The 26,711-nt window shown below is 39.4% G+C and overlaps 1 protein-coding gene across 1 annotated transcript in view; it reads left to right on the top strand.

Annotated features, from left to right (window-relative positions):
* Positions 1 to 26,711, top strand: part of LOC126416074 (putative helicase MOV-10) — a 341,495-nt gene that overhangs the window by 172,885 nt on the left and 141,899 nt on the right. Inside the window, exon 9 of the mRNA XM_050083555.1 lies at positions 4,351 to 4,522. Within this exon, the coding sequence (XP_049939512.1) occupies positions 4,351 to 4,522 (172 nt within the window). The remainder of the gene's footprint in view (positions 1 to 4,350; positions 4,523 to 26,711) is intronic.

Here is a 26,711-nt window from a genome sequence, read left to right as displayed (position 1 = left end):
AAAGTGCCCTTGTAAACATAGTTTGCTATGACAGCCAGAGACAAGTCTATTGATCAGTTCGCCAAAATAAAACACTGCTGGGATACCACACTTCCAGCAGAACGGAGTGCTGGCAGACTGGGCTGAAGAGCAGGTGGTGCAGCGTGTGGTGGTTATTGGCTGCGTGTTCACAGGCACCAGAGAAGCTGCTTGCAGAGCCATCAGTGCAGCCCTAAATACACTGTTGATGAATGCATACAGGATTCCTATTGGTGGCATCACGTGTTTGTGGAAGCATAATGTAGTGCAGCATTCTCCGCCAATGAAGGCGGCGGTGCGTGTGCATCCTCCCTGGTGACTCTGCACCAAAGGGGCCATGCGGCACCAGCCATTGAACTTTGCCGAAGCTTGCCTGCAGCTGCTGGTTTGCTACAGGCATCACATGGTAGGCCACCTGCCATGCTATTTCAGCGGTGTAGCATTGGTGCGTAGCTGCGCGCACCATTTTGTCTTTTGTTAATGAGTGTTATGACTCATTGTACACACCTAAAACAGTTATCCTACTTCATGCGATCCATGAAACTGGACGGATGGATGAATGAACGGAAGGTAAACTTGTATATGCTGACACTTTTACAGTTGCATATACAGTAAAATTAAAATTCTAATTTAGCTATTATTTACACAGAAGCTTTTTATCTCTAAGTAGTAAAATTTAGTGGTATTTCAAAATATCAATGTCATTGTTGCTAATCAGCCCAGTTTGGCATTACTATACCTTGCAGAAATGCCTGCAGTAACTGCTTGTGCCTGTTTGTGTGGTACTAAAGTCATTTCACATCCTTGACAGCTCTCCTTGAAGATGAGATTAACAGAACATAGGCTGTGAATGAATGGATACATGAATGGCAACATAAAAAAAATCACTAATTATGTCCTCTGTTTGCCAGGTTGAGTACTTTTTACTTTGATTTTGTATTTTGCCGTGCAGCTGATGCTTCGTCATGTAGGTGAATTATTTAAACTAAAGTGCATTTTGCTTGCTTATAGTTTTTAAAATTATGTTGCACTCATATCTTTAGTTATGATTGTTGTTTGAAGGAAGAGTATTAGAGGGGACATAATGGGCTGGATCCATGCTAGGAAGGACCAGAGTTAACTAACCAGCCTGATTCACATATCTCATGGGTTTTCAAATCACTTCAGAGAGGTCCTAATTGGGTTATGCAAACTCGACCTACACTGCTAGTATGCCCTTACACATACTAGCTGCCAGCTACTGTGTCACTTGTGTACATGTCATCACCATATACAGGCATGTCGACTCCATGTTCATTGACAACACGGTCCCAAAAACCATTTGTGCAAGCCCTGATGGAGGTTTCATCAGATTTGAGCCAGTGACTGTTCCCTAGAGTGCTCACATAAGGCAGATACTTCATCTCTTGTGCTGCTTCCTGCATCGTGCTACAGTGTATACTGTTTGCCAGTCGTTTTATTGTTTTTGTTTTGATATACCATGTAACAACATAATCTTCACAAAGAAGAATGGTGCGAACTTTTTGGTTATTTTGTTGATGACTTCAGGAAAACAAAATTATTGTGTACCATTTGGCATTAACTGTTCATCAGCGGTTGGATGTGTTTTGCAAAAGAACCAGCTTTGTTGTTTTTGACTTTGAGTACATTCTGTCTCCAGTCCTGCTTCAGTGCTGTATATAGATCTTGCAATTTTTAGGTTCACTTCTTCAAGGAGCATTTTTAAACAAATTTATTTTTGAGCTTCAATCGCATTGAATGGAATCAGTCAGGAACTTGCGTCTTGTTCACGTGTAAACTTGTTCACGTGTAAACTTGTTCACGTGTAAACTTGTTCACGTGTAAACTTGTTCATGTGTAAACTTGTTCACGTGTAAACTTGTTCACGTGTAAACTTGTTCACGTGTAAACTTGTTCACGTGTAAACTTGTTCACGTGTAAACTTGTTCACGTGTAAACTTGTTCACGTGGAAACTTGTTCACGTGGAAACTTGTTCACGTGTAAACTTGTTCACGTGGAAACTTGTTCACGTGGAAACTTGTTCACGTGGAAACTTGTTCACGTGGAAACTTGTTCACGTGGAAACTTGTTCACGTGGAAACTTGTTCACGTGTAAACTTGTTCACGTGTAAACTTGTTCACGTGTAAACTTGTTCACGTGTAAACTTGTTCACGTGTAAACTTGTTCACGTGTAAACTTGTTCACGTGTAAACTTGTTCACGTGTAAACTTGTTCACGTGTAAACTTGTTCACGTGTAAACTTGTTCACGTGTAAACTTGTTCACGTGTAAACTTGTTCACGTGTAAACTTGTTCACGTGTAAACTTGTTCACGTGTAAACTTGTTCACGTGTAAACTTGTTCACGTGTAAACTTGTTCACGTGTAAACTTGTTCACGTGTAAACTTGTTCACGTGTAAACATTAATTCAAATTTGAATGTACTGTGATGTGTCTGTCTCATGGCAAGTCATGTTTTCGATCGCGTTGTGCACAGCGTCGTCTTTTTTTGGGATGACAACCAATTTTGATTGGTGTTCAGAAAGTTCGTCACTAGAAGAAGCACAACTGTAAAAAAATTCTACAAACAGGTTGATGCAAGCCATTGTTGAAACTTAGGCCTCTGTGAATATTGTCATACCACACTGAATGCAAACCTTCATGTGGAATTCCTGTTTTTTTCACAACATTGTTCCTTCAAGTGCTCATGCTATTCAACTTCTCTGCCAGTTTCTCAGCTATTATTGTTTTAACAACAGTAATGACAAATTTTAAAGCAATTGTAACATCCTATCTCATTAGTGGCATCTGGTGATTATCTGTGAAAACTTAAAATGTAATGACTGTATCATCACATGACATGGGCTCTGGTATCCTACACGAGCCTACCAAGGAAATTGGCACTCACTGATACAGCAGAATACAGTCTCTTAAAAATTTCATGATGACTCTATAGGTTATTAAATTTTCTGATGCAAGTATAGTGGTTGTGATACTACTGGGAAATTGGCAATTCATTGCACCTGGGCACCTGCACAGAGCTACGTTCTGTTCTCAAAACAACTCACACTTATATTTTTATCTGCAAACTGTTTTTATGATCTACAATATGGTACAAAAGGTACTATTGATAAATCCATACCACAGACAGAGAGACGTCACACAGTCTATTATTGTGTACTGTCTGTAACAGAGTTGTGCATTTCATCTGTAAACATACCATTGGAGCTCTTGAAATAGTTGTGTATTTTCTCATTTTGTCTAGCTTAATCTTCTTTCTTAACTAAGGTCTGAACAGCATTAGATTTCATGGGCTATCACATTTAGACTTTCAGAAATCCACATCTCCCTTTTAAATTTGAAAAGCCTCATTATCATCTTGGACAAGAGCTTTATTTTTCATGACCGCAATAATTACGAGGGTTGCCCAGAAAGTAATGCACAACTTTTTTTTTCTCAACTGAAAACAATGCTGTAAGTGCAAAACATTATGTATGTATTATTTGCAGTCTCCTTAGTAAGTGCACCAAGTTTCTGTCACTTCCGACAGACAGCGTAACAGCAGGACCATTTCAAAATGGCTCTATAGGTGATGCACATTGCAAGCAATAGGTGATCCACATTATAAGCAATGTGCCATCATTGAATTTCTCTCTGTGGAGAAAGAAACTGTGGGGAATATTCAGATTCTTGTGCAAAGTCTATGGAGCATCTGCTGTGGTCAGAAGTACAGTTAGACACGGGACATGGAGAGTGAGGCCCTTAGTTGGCGGTTCACGGAGCTCCACAATTTGCAGCGGTCGGAGAGACCATCCACGGCTGTCACACCTGACACGTTGGAGAGAGGTGATGTTATGACCAAGGACATGCATTACGATTCGGTAGTTGGCGTCAAAAGTGTCAATCGGCAAAGGAAGTGTGGGTGCAACTATCCTCACTCTCGGATATTCAAGGATTGGTACGGTACCAACAGGGCATACACGCCCTTGTTTTGCCGTGGAGGAAGGCCACAGAACACGATGGAGGCTACGTGGAAAAATAGGGTGTGTAGATAAAACACCATTCTTTCATGTTTGTAATTCTCATTATGTTCAGTAAAGAATTTTTTAAGAAAAAAATGTGGTGAATTACTTCTGGGCAACCCTCGCAGTTGCTATCAATGTTTCGTGGGTATACACGAGCCTGGGAAATTGATAAGAGTTCAAAGTATTCAATCAAATTAAATTTTTGTATTGTGTTATGATGCAGTACTTCATTTATGGGAATATTATTTCATTGTTAAAATAAGAGTTGATCATGTAATATAACAGAGATTTTTTTTTCTGCCTGTAGGACTTCAATATATGATGGATATGCGAATCTACGAAAGAACTATGTACATTTCATGCACGATCTCATATATTTAGAAGAGTATGATGGAATGGTGGGTATTCAAGTCTATAACATGTGTGGCGTGTGCCTGGAACACGTTACACACAGTGGCTCATCACAGTTCAAGCTTGAGGTATGTGCAGTGAAATATCTTATTTGGGTATTCCACAGAACTGTTGAATTATAGATTTACACAGGGTATGGAAAAAATATGGAAACACAAAAAACGTAACACATTACCATGCCTAATGCAGTGTGGGAAACCTGGTTGCATTCAGACCAGGTTACAATTGTCTCAGTATGGATCAAAACAGGTGCTGCATGCTTTTGAATGGAATCTTATACCATTCTTCCTGCAAAATAGCAAAATAGTGGAAAGTTCAGGTAATGATGATGGAGGTGGATTGTGATCATGCACCCTTCTCTGCAATGTAGGCCACAAAGGCTCAATAATATTGAGATGTGGTGTCTTTGGCAGACAAAGCAGATGCTACAGTTCATTCTCATTTTCACAAACCAGCCCTGGACGAAGCAAGCTCTGTGAACAGGGACCATGTTATCATGGAACTCAGTATCACCACTGGGGAGCAAACTTTGTGCCTTGGGATGGACCTAATCAGTGAAAATGATCACATAATCGTTGGCAGTAATGCGACCTTGCAGTGTATCCATGGGACACAGAGTATATTATGATATGACTGGCCAGATCATCACGTAACCCGTGCCATGTTTCACTCTTAGGATGTAAACCTGGGCTGTTGCTGGAAACCATCTGAAACAAGATTCATCCAACCAAATGGAAGTCCCTTCATGTTGTCTTGGCTCTGACAGGGTTTCAGAGTTCAATATTGAGTTTTTCAGTGACTCCTGGAGCCGTTTTCCTCTTACATTTTCATCAAAATTCTCTTCAGTGAGTATCTGTCATAATCACTTGATGCAGACTTTCTTCTGCATTGTGACTTAGTGGATGATGTTTTCCTGCTCTCCTTGCATGTGGTATAAATCTTCAATATAGTGTCTCTTGAAATACCGAACACTTCATCTACCTTGGTTGCAGAAACATCCACCATATGAGCACCAACAAACTGCCCATGTTCAAACTCACTTAGCTACGGCATCATGTTCTCACAACTATATAGAACTTTGTTCTGACCACAGCTGACACTTGTAACATATTGAAGACATTACACAGATGGCATTTGTGGTTAAATGCAATAGCACAATGTGTAGACTTAGTTAGCATTCATGTTTATGTTCAAGCATTCATTTCTTGCAGTGTTTCCATGTTTTTGTCCTACCCCTGTATGTGCATACTGCTGGTACATTAATACTTGTTGTTCACACTTAGAAAAGGGAGAGTAGATTTAACTTCTGTTGGAAAAAAATAGGTAAAAGTATGTGAATCACTTTCAAAACAACTAAAAGTTGATTTTCAGAGTCTCCAAATAAAATCTGTTAGTAACTTGGGTATGATCACATGCAACTTAGTGAAGTCATCAGTAGGGATACAGTAACCTTCAGTGGCATATTTTTGTGATTCATACTGCCTGACAATGTGCAAACAAGTGGGCCAGTATTATCCATGAAAGACAAGAATTGTCTGCCCACTCTCTAATGAAACTCCAGAGGAGGACATTTTAAAAACAGAATTTTGTACTAAAAATGTAATGTGATGTAATTGAGGCAAAACTAAGCAATGAGTTTTGTAGGAAAGAAATGTACTACTGACTATCACTGTAGTAGTGTGGCGTCTAAGGACATTAACTCAAAAGTCTACACAATTTCTGAAGATTGTGAATATTAATTATTTTCATATAACATATTTCTTCTGATTGAGTAATAAGAAATAGGGCTGGTATGCTTGAGCTTCAGTTTTCTCTTAGGCCGGTATTACACTATTAAATTTCTTTGTCAAAGATTTGATCAAAGATGTGATCAAATATTCTGTCAAATATATTTGACAAAGATCTTTGACGTAGCGCTAGAAGGGGTATTACACTGTCATCAAATTTTTTGTCAAAGTTCAAGATGGCTGACAACAACTTGGTATTAACCAAGGCAATTGCACGTACCGCAATTGCATTTTGTACACATGTGGAAAAGAAGTGGGGGAAAAAAAGGAACCATACGTACGAGATTGACAGTCTTAAATTCCTGGGATTACAACTTGATAATAAATTCAGTTGGGAGGAGCACACCACAGAACTGCAGAAAGACCTTAACAAATCTGTATATTTACTTCTTAATGAAATTTGTCGTAAATAATATATCTCTTTTTCCAACAAACAACTCAGTTCATACATACAATACCAGGAACAAAAATGATCTGCACAAGGACTTAAAAGCACTTACTTTAGTTCAAAAAGGGGTCCACTACTCAGGAACACTCATCTTCAATAATTTGCCAGCAAACATAAAAAATTTAGTTAGAAATAAAGATTAGTTTAAAAGGAGCCTGAAAGACTTACTACTGACCAACTCCTCCTACTCCATTGGCGAAATTTTTAATAGAAACAAATGATGTATTTATTCATACTAACAGTATTGTTATTTCAGCTTTAAAAAAATCGACATGTTCCACATCCACGAGGATCTCCTCAGCACGGATCTATGGAACGAAAAACTAATCTAATCTGGGTGAAGCCGTGGGTTTGTCGACGACACGATAAAAGCATTCAACAAAACTTATTACATGAGCTTACAGTGGAAGACGTCAAGTCGTACATCAATTACTTAAGAATGGATGAGCATACATTTCTGTATGTGCTCAATGAAGTGTATCCTCATATCACAAAGCACAATATTCACTTAAGAACTGCTACATCTTCAGAAGACCGGCTCACTGTAACACTCAGATTCCTTGCTACAGGAGAGTGTTGGGTTAGGGTTATGGTTAGGGTTAGGGGCAGGGCGGGGTTGGGTTGGGGCGGGGCGGGGTTGGGTTGGGGCGGGGCGGGGTTGGGTTGGGGTTGGGGCGGGGTTGGGTTGGGGTTGGGGCGGGGTTGGGTTGGGGTTGGGGCGGGGTTGGGTTGGGGTCGGGTCTCCAATCTTCTTAATCTATTTTTGTATTCAGGGTGCCTCATGTTGTAAAGCGCCTCATCAGCTTCAGACATCTCTATTAATTTTGTAGTTGTCGGCACACACCAATTGTATTTACCGGCAATGTTTATAAAAACACTACAGACGGCAGAACGCTGCAGCAATGCTAGCGCTCCATGTGGTAACATGTCACATTGCAGTGAACAGAAGACAAGCGATTTCTTTGATCAAATATACAGCAAGGCCCTAGATTTGATCAAATATTGGACGACATTTGACAAAGTCCCTATTACACTATCAAATATCTTTGGCAAAGATATTGGACAAAGAAATCTGATAGTGTAATACTGGCCTTAGTTCCTCTCAGCAGTCATCTGTAACACCAAGTTTAAAGTATGAGATTTGAAGTCACAACAAGATTCTCTATTTGCAGTAATGTCTGTCACTGGTTGTGCACAGCTGATTCTTTTCAATGAGCAGCATGGTACATAATAATTAATGTTATAATGTGGTAAACCTGTCGCCTAAAATACAAACAGTATATCATATTTATAGCACAGTCATGGTGATAAAGAAACTAATATGATATCAAGAAAATGTTTAACCCACAGTGGGAAACTACTTCATCATCATTTTAGTAATGTTGTTTTCCAAGGAATTTTCTGTTTTGTTTATGGACTGAGCTACAGTGCACGCCTGTCTCTAGAGAGCAATGAATCGTCTGTTATCTGCATAAAGAAAGAGACTGTAGTCTACCCATTTTTAAATGCACAGTTAGCCTTGTTAGCATTGCCTCCATAGAAAGTGGCAGAAAAATTGGTTTGCATTTCCGAATGGAAGGTAACCTGATGTAGAAGAACTGATGTTGGGAACAATCTGCTGTACCGTTAATGTAGTCCACACCAAAAATTGCATTTCACACACTTTAATTGCACTTGGACGCTTAATGAACTGCTGTTTATGGGCAGTTGAAGTCTCATCTGTTTTAATTACAGTACAGATAAAAAAGTAGACGCATAGTGCACTTGGTAGACACCCTGCAATATTGTTAGTGCTTATTCACTGAAGTCCACTTGTGGCAAACATATATAATTAATGCAGTCACTGAATAAAGCTCTTAAAGCACTACCCCTCAAATCTGAAAATAATTAATATTTCATTCAGTCATTAAAAACACTCACCAAATTGAAATTTACATAACATTCAGTACATTTCCCAACTTATAATCTGTAAGAAATCGTCTGCAGTACCTTATTCCATATTTTGTCTGCAGTACCTTATTACATATTTTTGGACATAAGTCTCGCTCATTTTGTAACTCACTACAGATGCAACTAAAATGGTTTCCGAAAAGCCTCTTTAATAAGTTTACAATAATTAAAACTGATGTTATCAATTGTTGCTTGCCTGTTTTTCACAAATTACAAAGACATTTCTGAGTATCTGAATAGTGGATGGAGATTCATTTAAACGTGAACTTCCAGATACAGCAATAATTTCTGTTGAATTATACTGGCTGGTTTGTGCAAATACATTTCTATTTCGGCAGTGATGTTTTACCAAAAATTGTTAATTACTTCAAAATCAACTGAGTACGTGTTGCTAACATACTTTCATTGCTGGTTGTATGATACTTCTCTTACTTACACAGCTTTTTTATCTACTTTATCAGAAAATCAGTAATCAGGCATATTTTTACACATGAACAATATAATGAAATCTGAACTTACCAATGTTTGTAATCAGCACATTTTCAGCCAAACTAACCATCCTTATGGATTCAGAAAACTTGAAAGAAAGTAATCTAATACATTTAAGTTGAATTGGCCCTGAGTCGATATGGAAGGTTTTTAGGTACTATACATATCCCATACAAATGACTATATCAAAGATATCACAATAATAACAATAATAATAAACACCAGATATTACAGCAAGCATATTATTAAAGATCCCAATACCACAACAGATAAATGCAGACTTTGCAAACAACAAATAGAAACTGTAGATCACATCACAAGTGGATGTACAATACTAGCAAATACAGAATACCCCAGAAGACATGACAATGTAGCAAAAATAATACATCAACAACTTGCCATACAACATAAACTAATAAAACAACACGTTCCCACATACAAGTATGCACCACAAAATGTACTGGAGAATGATGAATACAAATTATACTGGAACAGAACCATTATAACAGATAAAACACCACCACATAACAAACCTGACATTATACTCACCAATAAAAAGAAGAAATTAACACAACTAATCGAAATATCCATACCCAGTACAACAAATATACAGAAGAAAACAGGAGAAAAAAATTGAAAAATACATCCAACTGGCTGAGGAAGTCAAGGACATGTGGCATCAGGATAAAGTTGACATTATACCAATTATACTATCAACTACAGGAGTCATACCACACAATATCCACCAGTACATCAACACAATACAGCTACATCCAAATGTATATATACAACTACAGAAATCTGTAATTATTGATACATGTTCAACTACCCGAAAGTTCCTAAATGCAATGTAACATATACCGTACAGTTAAAAGGAAGTCACGCTTGATCAAGGTCTGCGTCACTTTCCGTTTTTAACCAGACATAAGGTCTGAGAAAGGAAAAAAGATAATAATATTTTAGAGGGAGAAAAACAAGCTGGAAAATAATCCACCTGGTTTGTCACAAGACGTGATGGTACTAAGACAGTACAGGCAAGCATGATCCTCATTGAAAGCATGACACATTACTGTGCATTCTGTGAAACTGACTGGTGATGAATGGTTAGAACATGCCACTCTGGGTAAACAGTGCCCCCATTCACTCTGTTATGAAACTCTGCTTCCCTGCTGTTCTGTAAGGCCCCTCCCTTGAAACAGGCCGTTGTCCTAATTAAATAATGTAATTATTTGCATAGTGTAAGTAGTTCATGAAACCAGACTCCTCTTTGTAATTAATAGACTGTCATATTTCTTTGTGTTGCATGCGCATAGTCGAGAACTTAATGCTTCATCATGGATGATTCTTAACTATGGAACCCGTAACAATTATTGTTCTTAAACTGTGAATGTGGTGGTTGAAAATATCGGAAGCTGTCAAGAGAATGTGTTTCCTATTGACTTCAGTGTTCAGTTCATGTAAATGACCCACTCTCTGCTAGGTACATACACACAATTAGAATACATATTTCATGATGTGTATTTCAAATTAGTCACTTTGCATTTTTACTACTTCTAATCGCATTGCTTGCAGAAACCGTGTGTCATGGTTGAATAAGAGTGGGGAGTTAGAGTTATAAGTGCAATAATGGAACATGTCATGCTTCCTGTGCCTTTCTGTTTCAATTTGTCCACATTTTTTACCATTGCCATGCTTCTGGTAAAAACAGATACAAGGGGATGGTGTAAGAGGATGTTACCTCATCATGTCACAATGTCTCAAGTATTGTTTGAGATCCAGCTGTGTATTGGTTGGTGTGACTAGTTACTCCTGTGCTTGTAGTGAGTTAGTTTTTCTACCTCAACCTCTACATCTTCATATACATCTACATTCGTGAACCATTGTGCCCCACTGTACCAGTTAGTAGGGCTTTCCCCATTCTATTCACCTATGGAACATGGGAAAACTGATTGTTTAAATTCCTCTGTACATACTGTAATTAATCCAATCTCACATTCCGTTTGGGAGTGATATACGGGGGTTTGTGTATATTCCTACAATCATCATTTAAAACCAGTTCACAAAACTCTGGTCAGTAGACTCAGGGTGTATACGACCCGGGAGATCCGGGAAAAACCCAGGAATTTTTTCATCCGGGAGAAAACCGGGAAATACCCGGGAATTGTTTAGAATTCCGGGAATTTTTCATTGTTTTAGTTTTCAGTTAAATTTTGGTGATTTTGACTAGTAAGAACCAATACTCTAACAAAGGATGTTACTGTATCCCACTACTGCAGAATAATACTGCAGCAACAAAACATGAACGAGAGAAAAAAAACGAAAATAAAACTTAAGTTGTGAAGGAAATGCGCCATATACAACAACAAAACAGTGCTCATACAAGCGTCTGCCAACAGCAAAGTGTGTCAAAGGCTTTAGGAAGACTGCAGTGCTTCATAACACGCACAGTTGAGTCGCGTATGAGTAGTATCTTCTCCCGCTTTTGGTTACAGAAGTGTGGCTGGGCGCCACTATTTAATATTGCCCCTGTTCGGAAATATCGTAGATCGGGGCTTATGCACAGAGCAGTCAGAGTTGTGGTGGGGAGGTGGGTCATCTCTACGTGATCTGTGTTTACGTTCAGTGATTTTGTTGTTTCCTATTCGTCTATTGCTCTCACGTTAAATGAGAACAAAACGGATTTTTGTGTATTTTGTTAAAACACGTTCGCATAGTTACGGATGGCCAAAATATGTTATTAGTTTCAGATATTATTTCCGCCTTTCTGACAGTCAAGCGTTAATCGCCTTGCGGAACAATGAGGTTATTTTTGCCGGTTTGCTAAAGAGATTTGGCTTTCATTAATCTTTTCTGCTGAGGAAGTCAATTTATTTGGATCGAAGTATTTAGTTTCACACTATTGGCTAGTCTCAACTGTTCGCTGCATTTCAAGTGCACGTATGGCATTATGCCATAATAAAGAACCAAACATGAGATTATACAGTACTGGTACTCCAAGAAAATTTGCATACGAGTGTGCATTTTAAGCCGAATTATGCATTTTAGCATGGTTCACGAAATTCCGACGCTTTTTAAGTATCCTCTGATGTCTTGTTTCTTTTATGACATTATGTTTCACACCTACAAACATATATATGGGCTTCCTGCATCATCGTGGCTGCGCAGGCGCGGTTACGCCTGTTATCTGGCGCTTTCTTCCAGCTGCTGAGACGAACCTGTTTCTAACAGGTCGCGGGAAAGTATTGCGAATGGTTTTCTTAAATCACAAAGCGTTTGACTCTGATTTAAAAATCAACTCTTTGAGGATGACCATTTAGAAGAATTTGTAGCCCAGAAGATGAGACATTTGTGTCATTATTAAAAATTTTACTGGCACATTTTGTATGCATCTTGAGTGCAACACGCGCAAAAAAGACCAACATAATATGTGGAAGCTTAACTTTTCTTCCAGCTTATTAATCTTCGAGACCAATATTATCTGTGAATGCTACGTATATTAATTTAAACCATTAACTTTTCTTATTTGTGTGTTCGCGCTACTTAAGAGTGATCTTGCTATTGGCTGACTATATCACGTTCCTATGCTGTCATCAGCTGGCGAGATCATGTGACATGAGCTATGACTGGCTTACAAAACGTGTCCCCACCCCCACCCCCACCCCCCTCCACCCCCTCAGTCTCGTTTTCTAGAGTGCCGGGAACTACGTCGGTATATAAAACCATAAATGTTCAAAGGATTGATGAATTTTGCAGTGCCGAGGAAGAGTATACTGTCGCTTAACACGGAAAAAGTGTATTTTCACCCGGGAGAAAGTGTATTTTTAACCGGGAAATCCGGTCCACGTATACACCCTGAGACTTTCTCCGGACAATTTCCATCTATCTTCAAGAGTCTGCTAGTTCAGTTCTCAGTGACTCTCCCAAGGATCAAACAAGCCCGTGACCATTTGTGCTGCTCTTCTTTGTATACATTCAATATCCCCTGCTAGTCCTATTTGGTATGGGTCCCACACACTTTCCCAGTACTCCACAATGGGTCACACAGGTGATTTGTTAGCAATCCCCATTGTTAATAGATTGCATTTCTCTAATATTGTACCAATAAAACAGTCTGCTACCTGCTTTACCCACGACCGAGCACGTGATCGTTCCACTTCATGCATCTACTAAGTGTTATACACAAGTATTTGTATGAGTATACAGATTCCAACTGTGACTCACTGATATTATATTAATAGGATATTATGTTTCTTCATTTTGTGAAGTGCACAGTTTTACATTTTTAAACATTTAAAGCAAGCTGCCAATCATTTCACTGCTTTGAAATCTTACCAATCTTCTGATTGAATATTTGTACACCTTCGTTCAGACTATACTTAGTTGTAGAAACTGCATCATCCACGAAAAGTCTGAAGTTACTATTAATGTTTCCCACTAGGTCATTAACATACAACACACTTCAAACTGGGGTGCACTCAAAATTACTTGTCCCTCTGCAAATGACTCTCCACCTGAGATCACATACTGCATCCATCTTACCAAGAAATGCTCAGTCCAGTCACATATTGTATCAGGCACTCCGTGTAATTGTACTTTTCATGATAAGCATAGGAGTGGCACTGAGTCAAATTATTTTTAGAAATTGAGGAATACAGCATCTACCTTGTGTCCCACTTCTCCACCAGTTTGATCAATCACTTCAGTTCCGTATAGTTTCCCTTCCGTGAAATGCTGAAGATCATTTTGAATCCATTTCTTAGAAAGTGATACAAAAGAAAACAGATGCCTTTGGAAATGAATTCCAGCACTCCATTGCCAACAAAACCATTGTTTACACAAATCAGTATGGCAGAGCATCCACATAGAGTCCACACTTCTAGAGAGAGAGACCATGTGATGATGTGGATATTTGTTTATGTACAAAGTTCACCTGTCATCTGTCAAATTTCTCTGAGAAACCTGACACCGCAAAGGAGAACAGTGATGGGGCATGGCATCATGTGAAGTTCACCTTGCAGTCACAGATATAGTTCACATTCTCTCAGCTACACACAGTGCACAAGACAAATTGTGTGACAAACTGCTCGGTAAATTTAATTGAAATAACTTATTGGAGAACCTGGATTAATTCTCTGCACTCCTGCATGTGTGAAATGTATTGCTTTGACCCAAGAGGCAGGGTTAAATTTCTCCACTCCGAAGTCCATAATCAAAGCCCAGTACCTTTCTGACTACTCTTGTAAAGAGTCAGAGGCCCGAACACTGGACTGCAATATGTACAACTGACTGACTTGTCACAGCTTCTGCTGATAATCTCCACAACAACAAAACATGTGTACAGTTGAATGTCGATAGACCAAAAGACTCTCAAAAACAGAACAAGCCGGTTTCCATGGAAATAAATAGAATTTTGCTTCAGTTAAACCTCACTAAGTTAGCATCATTCAGAAAGCACTGGATCCAGCTAGTTAACAGTTCCACTCTCTAGTACAAAATTCCTCTCCTTATCAAACACTCGCATGCTGACCAAACAGCGACCATCACCTAGAGCAGGCCTGTTAAAGAGACGACTAGGTGAGCACGAACACTCACTCGCTGCCTCAGTAGTGAGCGCTCACCATAAAATGTGGTGATCAGACAGACACTGCCAACGAGTTCACAAGTTTTGAAACCACTCCGCAAAATTACAAAGCATTTACCCCTTTCATCCGATTACCCTTGGCACAGAATTCAGGCATATCTGTTGGCTTTTTCCTGCTCCTGCTCCTGCTAATAGCATTTTCTGTAATGTGGTGCTCGCTGTTAGGACTTTGAGACAGGTGGTGAAAAACAGCTGTCACCCACTCTCTTAAGGCAGATGTGCAGGCTCTAGCCACCCATTTAAGAGGATTAGTGTAAGCTGAACCCATTGTGTCCAGGTTGGGGGAAATCTCTTTCCTCCAGATACTGGAAACCGACTGTGACGTACACGATAGAGAACGTCTCACAGGTCTGGCAGAAAATCATGTGTTAAAGTTGTTTTACATTAATTAGGAAAACTTTCTGCAAATCCACATTTTGTTTTTCCATTATGAGGTGTGGTATTTTTTTGGGGGTGAGGGGAATCACTTAGTTCATTTATAAAGCCAAGTGAGAGACAGGTGGCAGTGAGAGAGACAGGTGGCAGTGAGAGAGACAGGTGGCAGTGAGAGAGACAGGTGGCAGTGAGAGAGACAGGTGGCAGTGAGAGAGACAGGTGGCAGTGAGAGAGACAGGTGGCAGTGAGAGAGACAGGTGGCAGTGAGAGAGACAGGTGGCAGTGATGTCTGGGAGAGAATAAATATTCTAGTGTAGGCCTTTTTACGCAGTTCCATTTGTTTCAGTCTTTTTTCTAAATATATTTGATAACGAGAGATACAGTCATATTTCCAGCTTTTGTGTAGATGCATGTCACAACTGCATATGTAAGTCTTGCAAGAAATATCCATTGCGTTATTGAGGGATTGGAGATAGCTCAAGGGTGGTCCTGTCAGGGCGGCACAGGATTTTAATACATTATTAAAAAAAACCCATAGCAAGAGTAATTGCCACTTTTTGGTGATATAATGATTTTTATAGCATTTGTAGACTTAGAGAAAGCTTTTGACAATTTTAACTGGAATACTCTTTGAAATTCTGAAGATAGCAGGAATAAAATACAGGGAGAGACAGCTTATTTACAACTTACATAGAGACCAGATTGTAGTTACAAGAATCAAAGGATACGAAAGGAAAGCAGTAGTTGAGAATTGAGTGAGACAGGGTTGTAGCCTATCCCCAATGTTTTTCAATCTGTAAAATGAGTGAGCAGTAAAGGAAACTAAAGAAAAATGTGGAGTGTGGATTAAAGTTCAAGGAGAAAAAATAGAAACTTTTGAGATTTGCCAATGACATTATAATTCTGTCAGAGACAGTGAAGATCTTTGAAGAACAGTTGAAGGGAATGGACAGTGTTTTGAAAAAGAGATATAAGATGAACATCAACAAAAGCAAAAGCAAAACAAGGTTAATGAAATGTAGTCATCCAAAATCAGGTTTAGTTGAGGGAATTGGATTAAGGAAAAAGACACTAAATTTAGTTGATGAGTTCTGCTATTTGGGCAGCAAAATAACTGATGATGACCAAAGTAGATTGGCAGTGGCAATGGGAATGGGAAGGAAATTGTTTCTGAAGAAGAGAAATTTATTAACATTTAATATACACTGAAAAGACAAAGAAACTGAAGTGGTGCTGGAGGGAATTGACATCATGAATCCCACAGAGCAGTCCATAAATCCCTAAGAGTATGAGGAGGTGGAGATCTATTCTGAACGGCACATTACAAGGTCTTGTAGATGTGCTCAATAATGTTCATGTCTGGGGTGTTTGGTGGCTAGCGGAAGTGTTTAAAACTCTGAAGTGTGTACCTGGAGCCACTCTTTAGCAATCCTGGACATATGGGGTGTTGCATTGTTCTGCTGGAATTGCTCAAGTCTGTCAAAATGCACAATGGACATGAATGGATGCAGGTAATCAGACAGAATGCTTACATATGTGTCACTGTCAGTCATATCTGGACATATCAGGGGTCCCATATCACTCCAACTACACTTTCCCCACACCATTACAGAGCCTCCACCAGCTTGAACAGTCCACTGCTGACATGTAGGGTCCATGGATTCATGAAGTTGTCTCCATACCTGTACATATCCATCCACTCAATGCATTTTGAAATGAGACTCGTCCGACCAGGCAACACATTTCCAGTCATCAACATTCCAATGTCGGTGTTGACAGGCCCAGGCGAAGCATAAAGCAGTCATGCAGTTGTTAAGGGTACGCTAGTGGGCCTTCACCTCTGAAAGCCCACATCGATGATGTTGTGTTGAATGATTTGTACAGTAACACTTGTTGATGGCCCAGCATTAGCAGTTTGGGGAAGGGTCGCACTTCTGTCATGTTAAACGATTAACTTCAGTCATCATTGGTCCCATTCTTGTAGGATCTTTTTCCAGCCACACCGATGTAGGAGATTTGATGTTTTACCAGATTCCTGATATTTACAGTACACTCATGAAATGGTCGTACAGCAAAATCCCCACTTCATCCCTACCTCGGAGATGCTGCATCCCATCGCCCGTGCACCAACTATAATACCATGTTTAAACTCACTTAAATCGTGATAACCTGCCATTGTAGCAGCAGTAACTGATCTAACAACTGGGCCAGACACTTGCTGTCTTATATAGGCTTTGCCGACTGCAGCGGCATATTCTGCGTGTTTACAAATCTCTGTATTTGAATACACATGCTTATGCCAGTTTCTTTGGTGCTTTAAGTTTTAAGCATTTTTGGAAGGTGTCTGTCAATAGCTGTTTCATAATGAATAAAATGGATGTCTGAGTCATCAGCTGACTTATTTCAAACCCAAATATCAACCAGTTTCAGTCTTGGACCATCTTCATGGATGCTATCCAAAGATACAAATAATTGTATGTACTGTAGTATACAGGAAATTTCAACAGTTCCTTTAAAAAGAAGTGCAAAATAACATGAATGCTTACAGAGTTGAAGTGGTTTAAGCTACCACATTACATCAGTCATTCCTCAAATAATAGATAAAGCATGCCATTAATATCAATATACGGCACAGGACTCATACAAATATTAAATGTACACAGAGCAGTATTGAAGAGATCAGGAGTGTAAGTATTACTTTGTACAAAATATTGAGAAGTTGGTCAAAGATCTTCAAAAAATATTTTAATCATATGGTATAATTACGTGTTAATGTAGACAACTAGACTATCTTTGGTGAATATCTTTGGTACAGTTTCACATGTAAACAGAAAACGACGTTGCTATCTCCAAGCGTAAGATAACATAGAAGTTACATTGCAAGGTAGAAAACATTACACTGTATCATCTTCATTGCGTACACCTGATGAAATGTATATAAACAAATGTCAGTTATATCATAAACGTAATGGAAAGCACATCTGTAATATTAAAACAAGCTAAAATACAATGTTCAAAAATGTTTTGAAATGTTGCTCAGCATTCATATGCATCTAAGTTACAGTAGTGAACAATTAGTGTCACATATTGACTATATTTAAAGGAAACCTTCATATGTAAATAAGGTTTCATTACAGTGCTTAATTGGAAGCTTAGTATGTCAGAAATGCTACTGTCATAAAGAAGAGGGGAAAAAATAACGACAGCATAACAAACTATGTATCCAAATTTGGCTTTAAGGGATATTGTCAACACGTATAAAATGGTGGTAGTGATGTGTAACATTCTTTAAACACTGTAACACTTTAGCTGAAGGTATTACAGGCTCAGCCATTAAGTATATATTTTGAGAGTCATATATAAAAAAAAATCTTCACATAATCAAGACAAGTGATTGCTAAACAAAATATGTACTTGCTTGTGTACAGATTTACAAACAGTAGATGGAATGTAGACATCAGGCTACAGAAGACTTTCTGATGTATCAATACATGATAGTTATGTACATAATAGCATTTGACAGTAAACATTTTTAAGTAAAAGAGGAATATATGACCCGTTGTTCATTAAAATGAGAATTACATCTTGGGACATGGAACATACTTCAGGCAGATGGAACTTTTGGACCAGAAGTCCATGTCAAATATTATAAAAATTAAAAGTAGAATTAATAAGTGTTTAGCATACTCAATGTCAAACAACAGGAAAGAAGTTACTAACATTTTATAACTGTTTATGTTGAACAACGGTAATTCACGGGTTGTGGATAACAAACCATAATATAATTATCTGCATTGCAGCCGTGTAATGAGGAACCCTAATAGGAGATATAAGAAAACTGTGTGCAATAAAATTGTAATTTATATCAAGTGGTTTGCCAACACATCCACATCGCGTGTATTACTGTTGTTACATTGAGTATGCTAAACATTCAGGACTTCTATTTTAACTTTTATTATATTCGATGTGAACTTCTGGTCAATACGTTGCCTTTGCCTAAAATATGTTCCTACTCCCAAGGTGTAGTTCTCATTTTAATGAACAACAGGTCATATATTTCTCTTTAACTTAAAACTGTTTACTGTCAAATTCTATTAAGTACATCACATTCGGAAGGACGACGGTTCAATCCCGCGTCCGGCCATCCTGATTTAGATTTTCCGTGATTTCCCTAAATCACTCCAGGCAAATGCCGGGATGGTTCCTCTGAAAGGGCACGGCCGACTTCCTTCCCCATCCTTCCCTAATCCGATGAGACCGATGACCACGCTGTCTGGTCTCCTTCCCCAAACCAACCAACCAACCAACCTATTAAGTACATAACCATCATGTATCGATAGACAGGGTGCGGAAGAAGATCAGATGGTTTTAAAGTACAAATAACACAGATTTTAAGAGTGATAAAAAATGTTTTATTGGTTTTGCAGAATGGTGTTCATGGAAATTACAGAAAATAACAGTGGAAAAACCAATTTCATCAGTTTAAAATTTGAAGATGACGTCCTTCAAATGGTGTCCTGTGAGGTAACGGGCGAGTTGCAGCGCTCTGGAAATATTCTAAGTTCACAGTTGGCAGCCACTGCTTGGGCTGCCCGGCAGGGCCGAACTCGCTAGCATCCACGTGGTGCCTCACAACAGCCGGAGCACGTGGTCCATTGAGCACGTGGCAGGGAATTCCTTGGTGATGCTGTGCTCCGGGAGGGCCAAAGATGGCGGACTTCGTGAAACCTTAATGGCAGACATTTCACAGTTTGTATGGAAATTAATAGTTGCCAGATAAATCATGACACCTCGGAAAGAAACATGTACATTACTATTATATGCAATGCAATTCTGATGAAGTAATCAGATTTTCAATATCTTTATTAGTTTAGTATCTGATGGTAAATTATACAAGTAACACCCAGCAACGAATTTCTAAAATCTACACACTTCTTCAGATTTCGTCAATCAGTGTGTCTTTAGAAAGCTATTAGTGTAAACCTAAATTGGTATCAATTACAGGCATGTAACTTGAATAGTACACGAGTTATTGGAGGTCAAAGTGGCCAATTACTATTGATCGCGTCAGCCCATACGTACTCCACAGTTACACGAAGAAATGGTAGTAGCATGGTTATAAATATATTTATTCATCTATGTCTTTGTTTATATCTGATATATACTATTCATGAAGAAATTGGTTAAATATTTACTGTATTTTAGAAAGCACAGAGACATCAGACTATTCCTTTGGTATATGTTTAAAATTCGTTTATGTATCTAATAACATGTGTTAGAGCGTGTTTATGGTCCAGCTGTAGGGAATAATTATTTAATTTCAAGTTATTTAAATGTAAATCCAGTATTTCGAATGTTTCATTACGTTTGTGTGGGTACGTTGGCTTGAAGACATGGTGCGAGCGCTCTAGCCAGTCACAGAGCTCATGAATGGGGAGACTGGATGAAAGCGAGTTCCGGACAGTACGGCACATGACACGCGAAGTGCTAGATGCAACAGACACAGAGTCGTGGGAAAGACTTGGAGCAGTTTACACATGGTCGCGGAGTATAGAAATATTTCGGAGTGCCAACCTGTGCTCTTGTGTGATTTCTGTGGCTTATGCAGTGAAGGTGTAGTATGTGTTCAGAAGTGAATATCTTGCAAGCTGTGTTGTTGTTTGTAACTAATTACATGAAGTAGGAATCTATTGTTTCCCTGTTATTCAACTTATATTTTATTTAATTGCTGGATCATCGACACCAATAAGTGTTTTGCAGAAATATACCACATTCTCAAAAGTACTTCTACTATCGTACTCATCATTTAAAGTCGTTGAGATAGTACCTGCAGATTTTATTTAATTGCAATCTTTAATTTATAAATTTATATGTTATGTTTATAATTCGCAGTTGCCGAGTGATAGGAACCTTCAACCATTCGATTCATGTGCATATTCATATTGCATACTGTAGACTCGGCAGTATTTGGTTTGTAATGCGGCAACTATGTATCCTAGCCCCTAGACAACGAAACCAGCCAAAACTTTTAATGTTTCAACTCTGAGTCAAAGGGTACGTTGTTGAGGGTCACCACACCATCATCACCTCATTTCGTTTTTATTATTTAGAAAGGCCGCAGTCCTTCTGTGTTGAAGCAATCTTCCAGTCTCGCACCAAAACTGTCAAACACCTTCCCCAACACTGCAGGAGACAAGTTGGTGATTTGTTGAATTATGGCCACCTTAAGTTTTCCCAGTGTGCAGGGCTTGTTTGTGCAGACTTTTGATTTCAAGAAACCCCACAATAAAAAGTCAGAAACACTAAGATCAGGGGAGCATGCTGGTCATGCAATATCCCTGAAACACAAGGTTACTTGGCCATGAAACTTACTTTTCAAAAGTCCATCACCTGATTGGTTGTATGGGCAGTTGCCCCATCCTGCTATAACCACATTCTACTGCGCACAAAGTGTTTTCTCCTAAGTTCAGGGATCAGGAAGTTTTGTAACGTCAACAGATAACATCGCGAACTGACCGTAAGCGTTTTACCACCCTCTTCAAAGAAGTATTGCCCAATGACACAAGTTTTTGTTACACCACACCTCACAGTGACATTAGGAATATGCAGACGAGATTCATGCAATTCTTCAGAATTTGTAGCTGACCAACAACGAAAGTTCTGTTTGTTTACATAACCGCCCAGATGAAAATACGCCTTGTCGCTCATCATGAAAATTTTTACATCTGTCATCAAATTAATCATTTTCTCCGAAAATGCTTTTCTCTTTGCATAGTCACTGGGCTTTAACAGCTGAACAATAGCTATTTCATATGGATGGAAATTTGTCTTGCTGAGCAGTTAGACATAATATATAGCAGTGGCTTGTTTACGGGTCAGCTGCCAAGTACTGGCTTCCACAGCTTCTCTTACTCGATTGATATTCTCTGGCATATGTGCTGACCTTGTCGGCCTGTTGACTTCCATTTCAGTGCTGAACTGGTAGCTCTGAAGTCACTCACCCACAGCATAATATTGTTGCATGTCGGAACTTTTCCTCCTGCACCTAAATTAAAACGCCTACAGAATTGCTGATGCACAGCAACACAGGAATTGTCACTTTTAAAAAGCGACTCGACAACAAATGCACGATGCTCAACCGACCACTACTCTGTGGCTGCTAAAAATGTCCACGTGTAGGCTCCGAAAAACGTCTATCCCCACCAACCCCTACCAACTACTTGCTCAACTCTGCGCCGGTGAAAACCGTCAGATCATTTTGCTGCTCCCTGTATTAGAAAAGTTATCTGCAGCCCGATGTCTACATTCCATCTAATGGTTGTAAGTCTGTACATAAGCAAATACGTATTTTGTTTGGCAGTCACTTGCCTTGATTATGTGAAGATTTTTTTTTTGTATATGGCTCTCAAAATATATACTTAATGGCTGGGCCTGTAATGCCTTCAGCTAAAGTGTTACAGTGTTTAAAGAATGTTAAACATCACTACCACTATTTTATACATGTTGACAATATCCCTTAAAGCCAAATTTGGATACATGGTTTGTTATGCTGTCGTTATTTCCCCCTCCCCCCCTCTTCTTTATGACAGTAACATTTCTGACATACTAAGCTTCCAATTAAGCACTGTAATGATACCTTATTTACATATGAAGGTTTTCTTTAAATATAGTCAATATGTGACACTAATTGTTCACTACTGTAACTTGGATGCATATGAATGTTGAGTGACATTTCAACCTGTTTTTTAACATTGTATTTTAGCTTGTTCTAATGTTGCAGATGTAATTTCCATTGTGTTTATGATATATTTGACGTTTGTTTATGTACATTTCATCAGGTGTAAGCAATGAAGATGATACAGTGTAATGTTTTCTACCTTGCATTGTAACTTCTATGTTATCTTACGCTTGGAGATAGCAACATCATTCTCTGTTTACATATGAAACTGTACCAAAGATCTTAACCAAAGGTAGTCAAGTCCTCCACATTAACACGTAACTTGCCAACAATATATTTTTATACCATATGATGAAAATATTTTTTAATGATCTTATACCAACATCTCAATATTTTGTACAAAGTAATACTTATACTCCTGATCTCTTCAATACTGCTCGGTGTACATTTAGTGTCCTGTGCCACACATTGATATTCATGGCATGCGTTACACATTGTTTAAGTAATGACTGATGTGATGTGGTAGCTTAAACCATGTTTACCCTGTAAGTATTCGCTTCTTTGTAAAGGAACTGGTGGCATTTCCTGTATGCTACATACAATTATTTGTATCTTTGGATAGCATTCGTGAAGATGGTCCAAGAGTGAGAGTTGACATTTGGGTTGAAAATAAAAGCAGCTGATGGTTCAAATATGTGTTTTATTCATTGATTGAAGTGTTAGGAAGTCTTTTCTGAAAGTGTTGGAATGGATTGTAGCCATGCATGGAAGTGAAACATGGACAATTCAGACAAGAAGAGAATATAAATTTTTGGAATGTAGTGCTACAAAAGAATAGTGAAGATTAGATGGGTAGATCATGTAACTAAGAGGAGACACTAAATAGAATTGGGAAGAAGGGATCAGTTGGTAGGACACATTCTGAGACATCAGGGGATCACCAGTTTACTGTAGGAGGCAAGTGTGTGTGTGTGTGTGTGTGTGTGTGTGTGTGTGTGTGTGTGAGGGGGGGGGGGGGGGTTAAAAATCATAGAGGGGGACAGAGAGATGCTTGCAGTAAACAGATTCAGAGTGACTTAAGTTTCAGTAATTATTCGGAGATGGCGGGGCTGCACAGGATAGTGTTGCATCGAGTGCTGTATCAAATCAGCTTTTGGGCTAGAGGAGATGATGACGATGACGACGACGAAGATTTTTCTAATCTCCTTGGATAAGGTATTGTGCTGTATTAAGTGACATCCAACACAGACTGCAGTATTTGAAGAAGCAATTTGTAAAGCAATACTACTGCTGTCATGAATAAAACAATATTGTGATCAAAAGTATCCAGACACATTATTAGTAGACATTAATGTGTGGTATGTTCACCATTCACCTTTATGATGGCTTAAACTCTACTGGGGACTGTGAAGTGTCTGAATATTTGTGGACGAGTGCCAGCCCATTCTTTCTGAAGAGCTGAAATGAGATAAGGTAGTGGTATTGGATGCTGGGGTCTGGAGCGAAGTCTACAGTCTTAAGTCATCTCAAAGGTGTTCCACTGGGTTCAGGTCAGTACTTTGGGCAGGCCAGTACATTTCAGGAATATTAGTGTCGACAAACAGTTACCTCACAAAGAATCGTCATCTCTGAACTGTTTCCATGCAGGAAGCAGTACACAGTGCAGTAAATTTGTTCATATCCTTCTGCTTTGTGATTTCTTAAGTCCAGCTCTGGAAAACATCAATACTGTATCATCATCATCATCATCATCATCATCATCTCCTCGGTACGGTACTGTGGGCAGTAACACATGACGAGCGGTAATGTTCTATAGGCATTCACGAAAACAGAACCCTTGCCTCTTGCGTCAGATTGCCATTGAGTATAATACGATTGATCGCTAGAAAGCATTTGATTCCAGACAGACACTATACAGTGGCATCATTTCTTACACTACATTGACCTTCACGTAGCATCAACTACACAAATGTGTGCTTATTGTATCCCATCTTAACTCCCTACGCTCAGTCATTGTGCTAGCTCCTCCAAAAATATTTTGTAGCCACTAGTATACATAGGGAGAAATGGTCATCATAATAAAATAAGAGAAATAGATTTCAAACAAAAAGTTTTAAGTGATTTTGCTAGCCCCCCTCACTACCACCCCCGACTCTGTTGGAGAGCGGAATGGTTAAGAAATAGTAACAGGCACTTAAGTGTGAATTGCAGAGTAGCAGTGTAGATGTAGACTGTTTAACGGCAGTGGGAATCAGTCTAGGGCAGCACACGGCATGTACCATCCCGATAACTATACCTATGGAGGACATCATTGCCAACACCAAAGCGGCCATTTGGACCCTTCCTTGTGAAAGGGCAGAGGAAATAAGCACTGAAACAGCCAGGATACTGCGCCGAGCAAAGCCACCAGCTTGTAACCTGAAGAAAGAAGAGCTACAAGCCATTAAGAATCTTAACGCAGACAATAGTATATTGGTGCTGCCTGCCAATAAGGGGAATGCGACCGTCGTAATGAAGACTGAAGATTATGAGAAAAGATCCGAGACCTATTAGATCCGACGATGTACAGAGAAACCTGCTCAACACAGATGCCCTATTACCTCGGCTGCATGGATTACCCAAGATCCACAAGAACGATGTTCCATTAAGGCCGATTGTTAGCGCTCCTGGCTCACCGACGTATAATCTGGCAAAACACCTCTCTCCTCCAGCCACACGTGGGGAAGAATGACATACGTAAAGGACTCGGGACATTTAATTGTGAAGCTGAAGAAACTGAAACTTGCACCAAACGACATCCTGATCAGCTTCGATGTTGTTTCTTTGTTTACAAAAGTGCCACTCAGTGACGCTCTGGAGCACATTGGTTCCATTTTCCCCACAAGACATCACAAAGCTCTCCCATGCATGTCTCACCACGAGCTATTTCACGTGGAATGGCGATTTCTACGAACAGCTGGAAGGCGTCGCCATGGGTAGTCCTCTCAGTCCAGTGGTGGCCAACTTCTTCGTGGAACAATTCGAAGCACAGGCACTGGACTTGGCGACTTGCAAACCTAAGGTGTGGTATAGGTACGTCGACGATACTTTCGTTGTGTGGAGCCATGGTGAAGAACAGCTTGGTGACTCCCTAAGACACTTGAACAGCCTCCATGCCAAAATAAAATTTACCGTGGAAGTAGAAAAGGACAAAAAATTGCCATTTCTAGATGTACTGGTCACAAGGAATGGTGAAAACCTGGGACACAGCATCTATCGAAAACCGACACACACAGACCGATACCTGCACAAACTATCAAACCACCACCCGAGCCAGAAAAGGGGCATGATTAATACGCTCGTAACATGAGCAGGATGAATGTGTGAGCTGCAGCACCTCAGACGCGAAATGTAACGCCTGGAAAGTGTTCTGAGGAGCAATGGGTACTCCAAAAGTTATATTAGAAGTGTAACAGAGCCAAATACTTGGCGAAGTAAGGAATCGGAAAAACAAATGTCAGGTACGGGCTTTCTGCCATACATTCCCAGAGTGACGGACAGAATCGGCCATATATTGCGCAAGCACGGCGTAAAGACGATTTTCAAACCATCAAGGAAAATCAAAATGTGTCTTAGATCGGCAAAGGAAAAGGGACCCACTTGCAATGTCGGGAATAAACCGTATACCGTGCACATGTGGAAAAGTTTGTTGGAATGACGATGATCAATCAACACCAGGATCAAAGAACATAAGCAACATTGCAGGTTGGGGCAGGTGGAGAAATCGACCGTGGCAGAGCACGCTCTGAGAGAGACTGACCAAGTCATAAAATTTGCCGACATGGAAGTTCTCCCTGTAGAGAAGCACTATCACACGTGCTTGTTCAGAGAAGCTGTAGAAATACAAAAC

This window comes from Schistocerca serialis, chromosome 8, assembly GCF_023864345.2.
Source record: "Schistocerca serialis cubense isolate TAMUIC-IGC-003099 chromosome 8, iqSchSeri2.2, whole genome shotgun sequence".
In the NCBI taxonomy this organism is placed as follows: domain Eukaryota; kingdom Metazoa; phylum Arthropoda; class Insecta; order Orthoptera; family Acrididae; genus Schistocerca; species Schistocerca serialis.
Note: the sequence above shows the minus strand (reverse complement) of the source record. Positions and strands in the feature narration are given on the sequence as shown.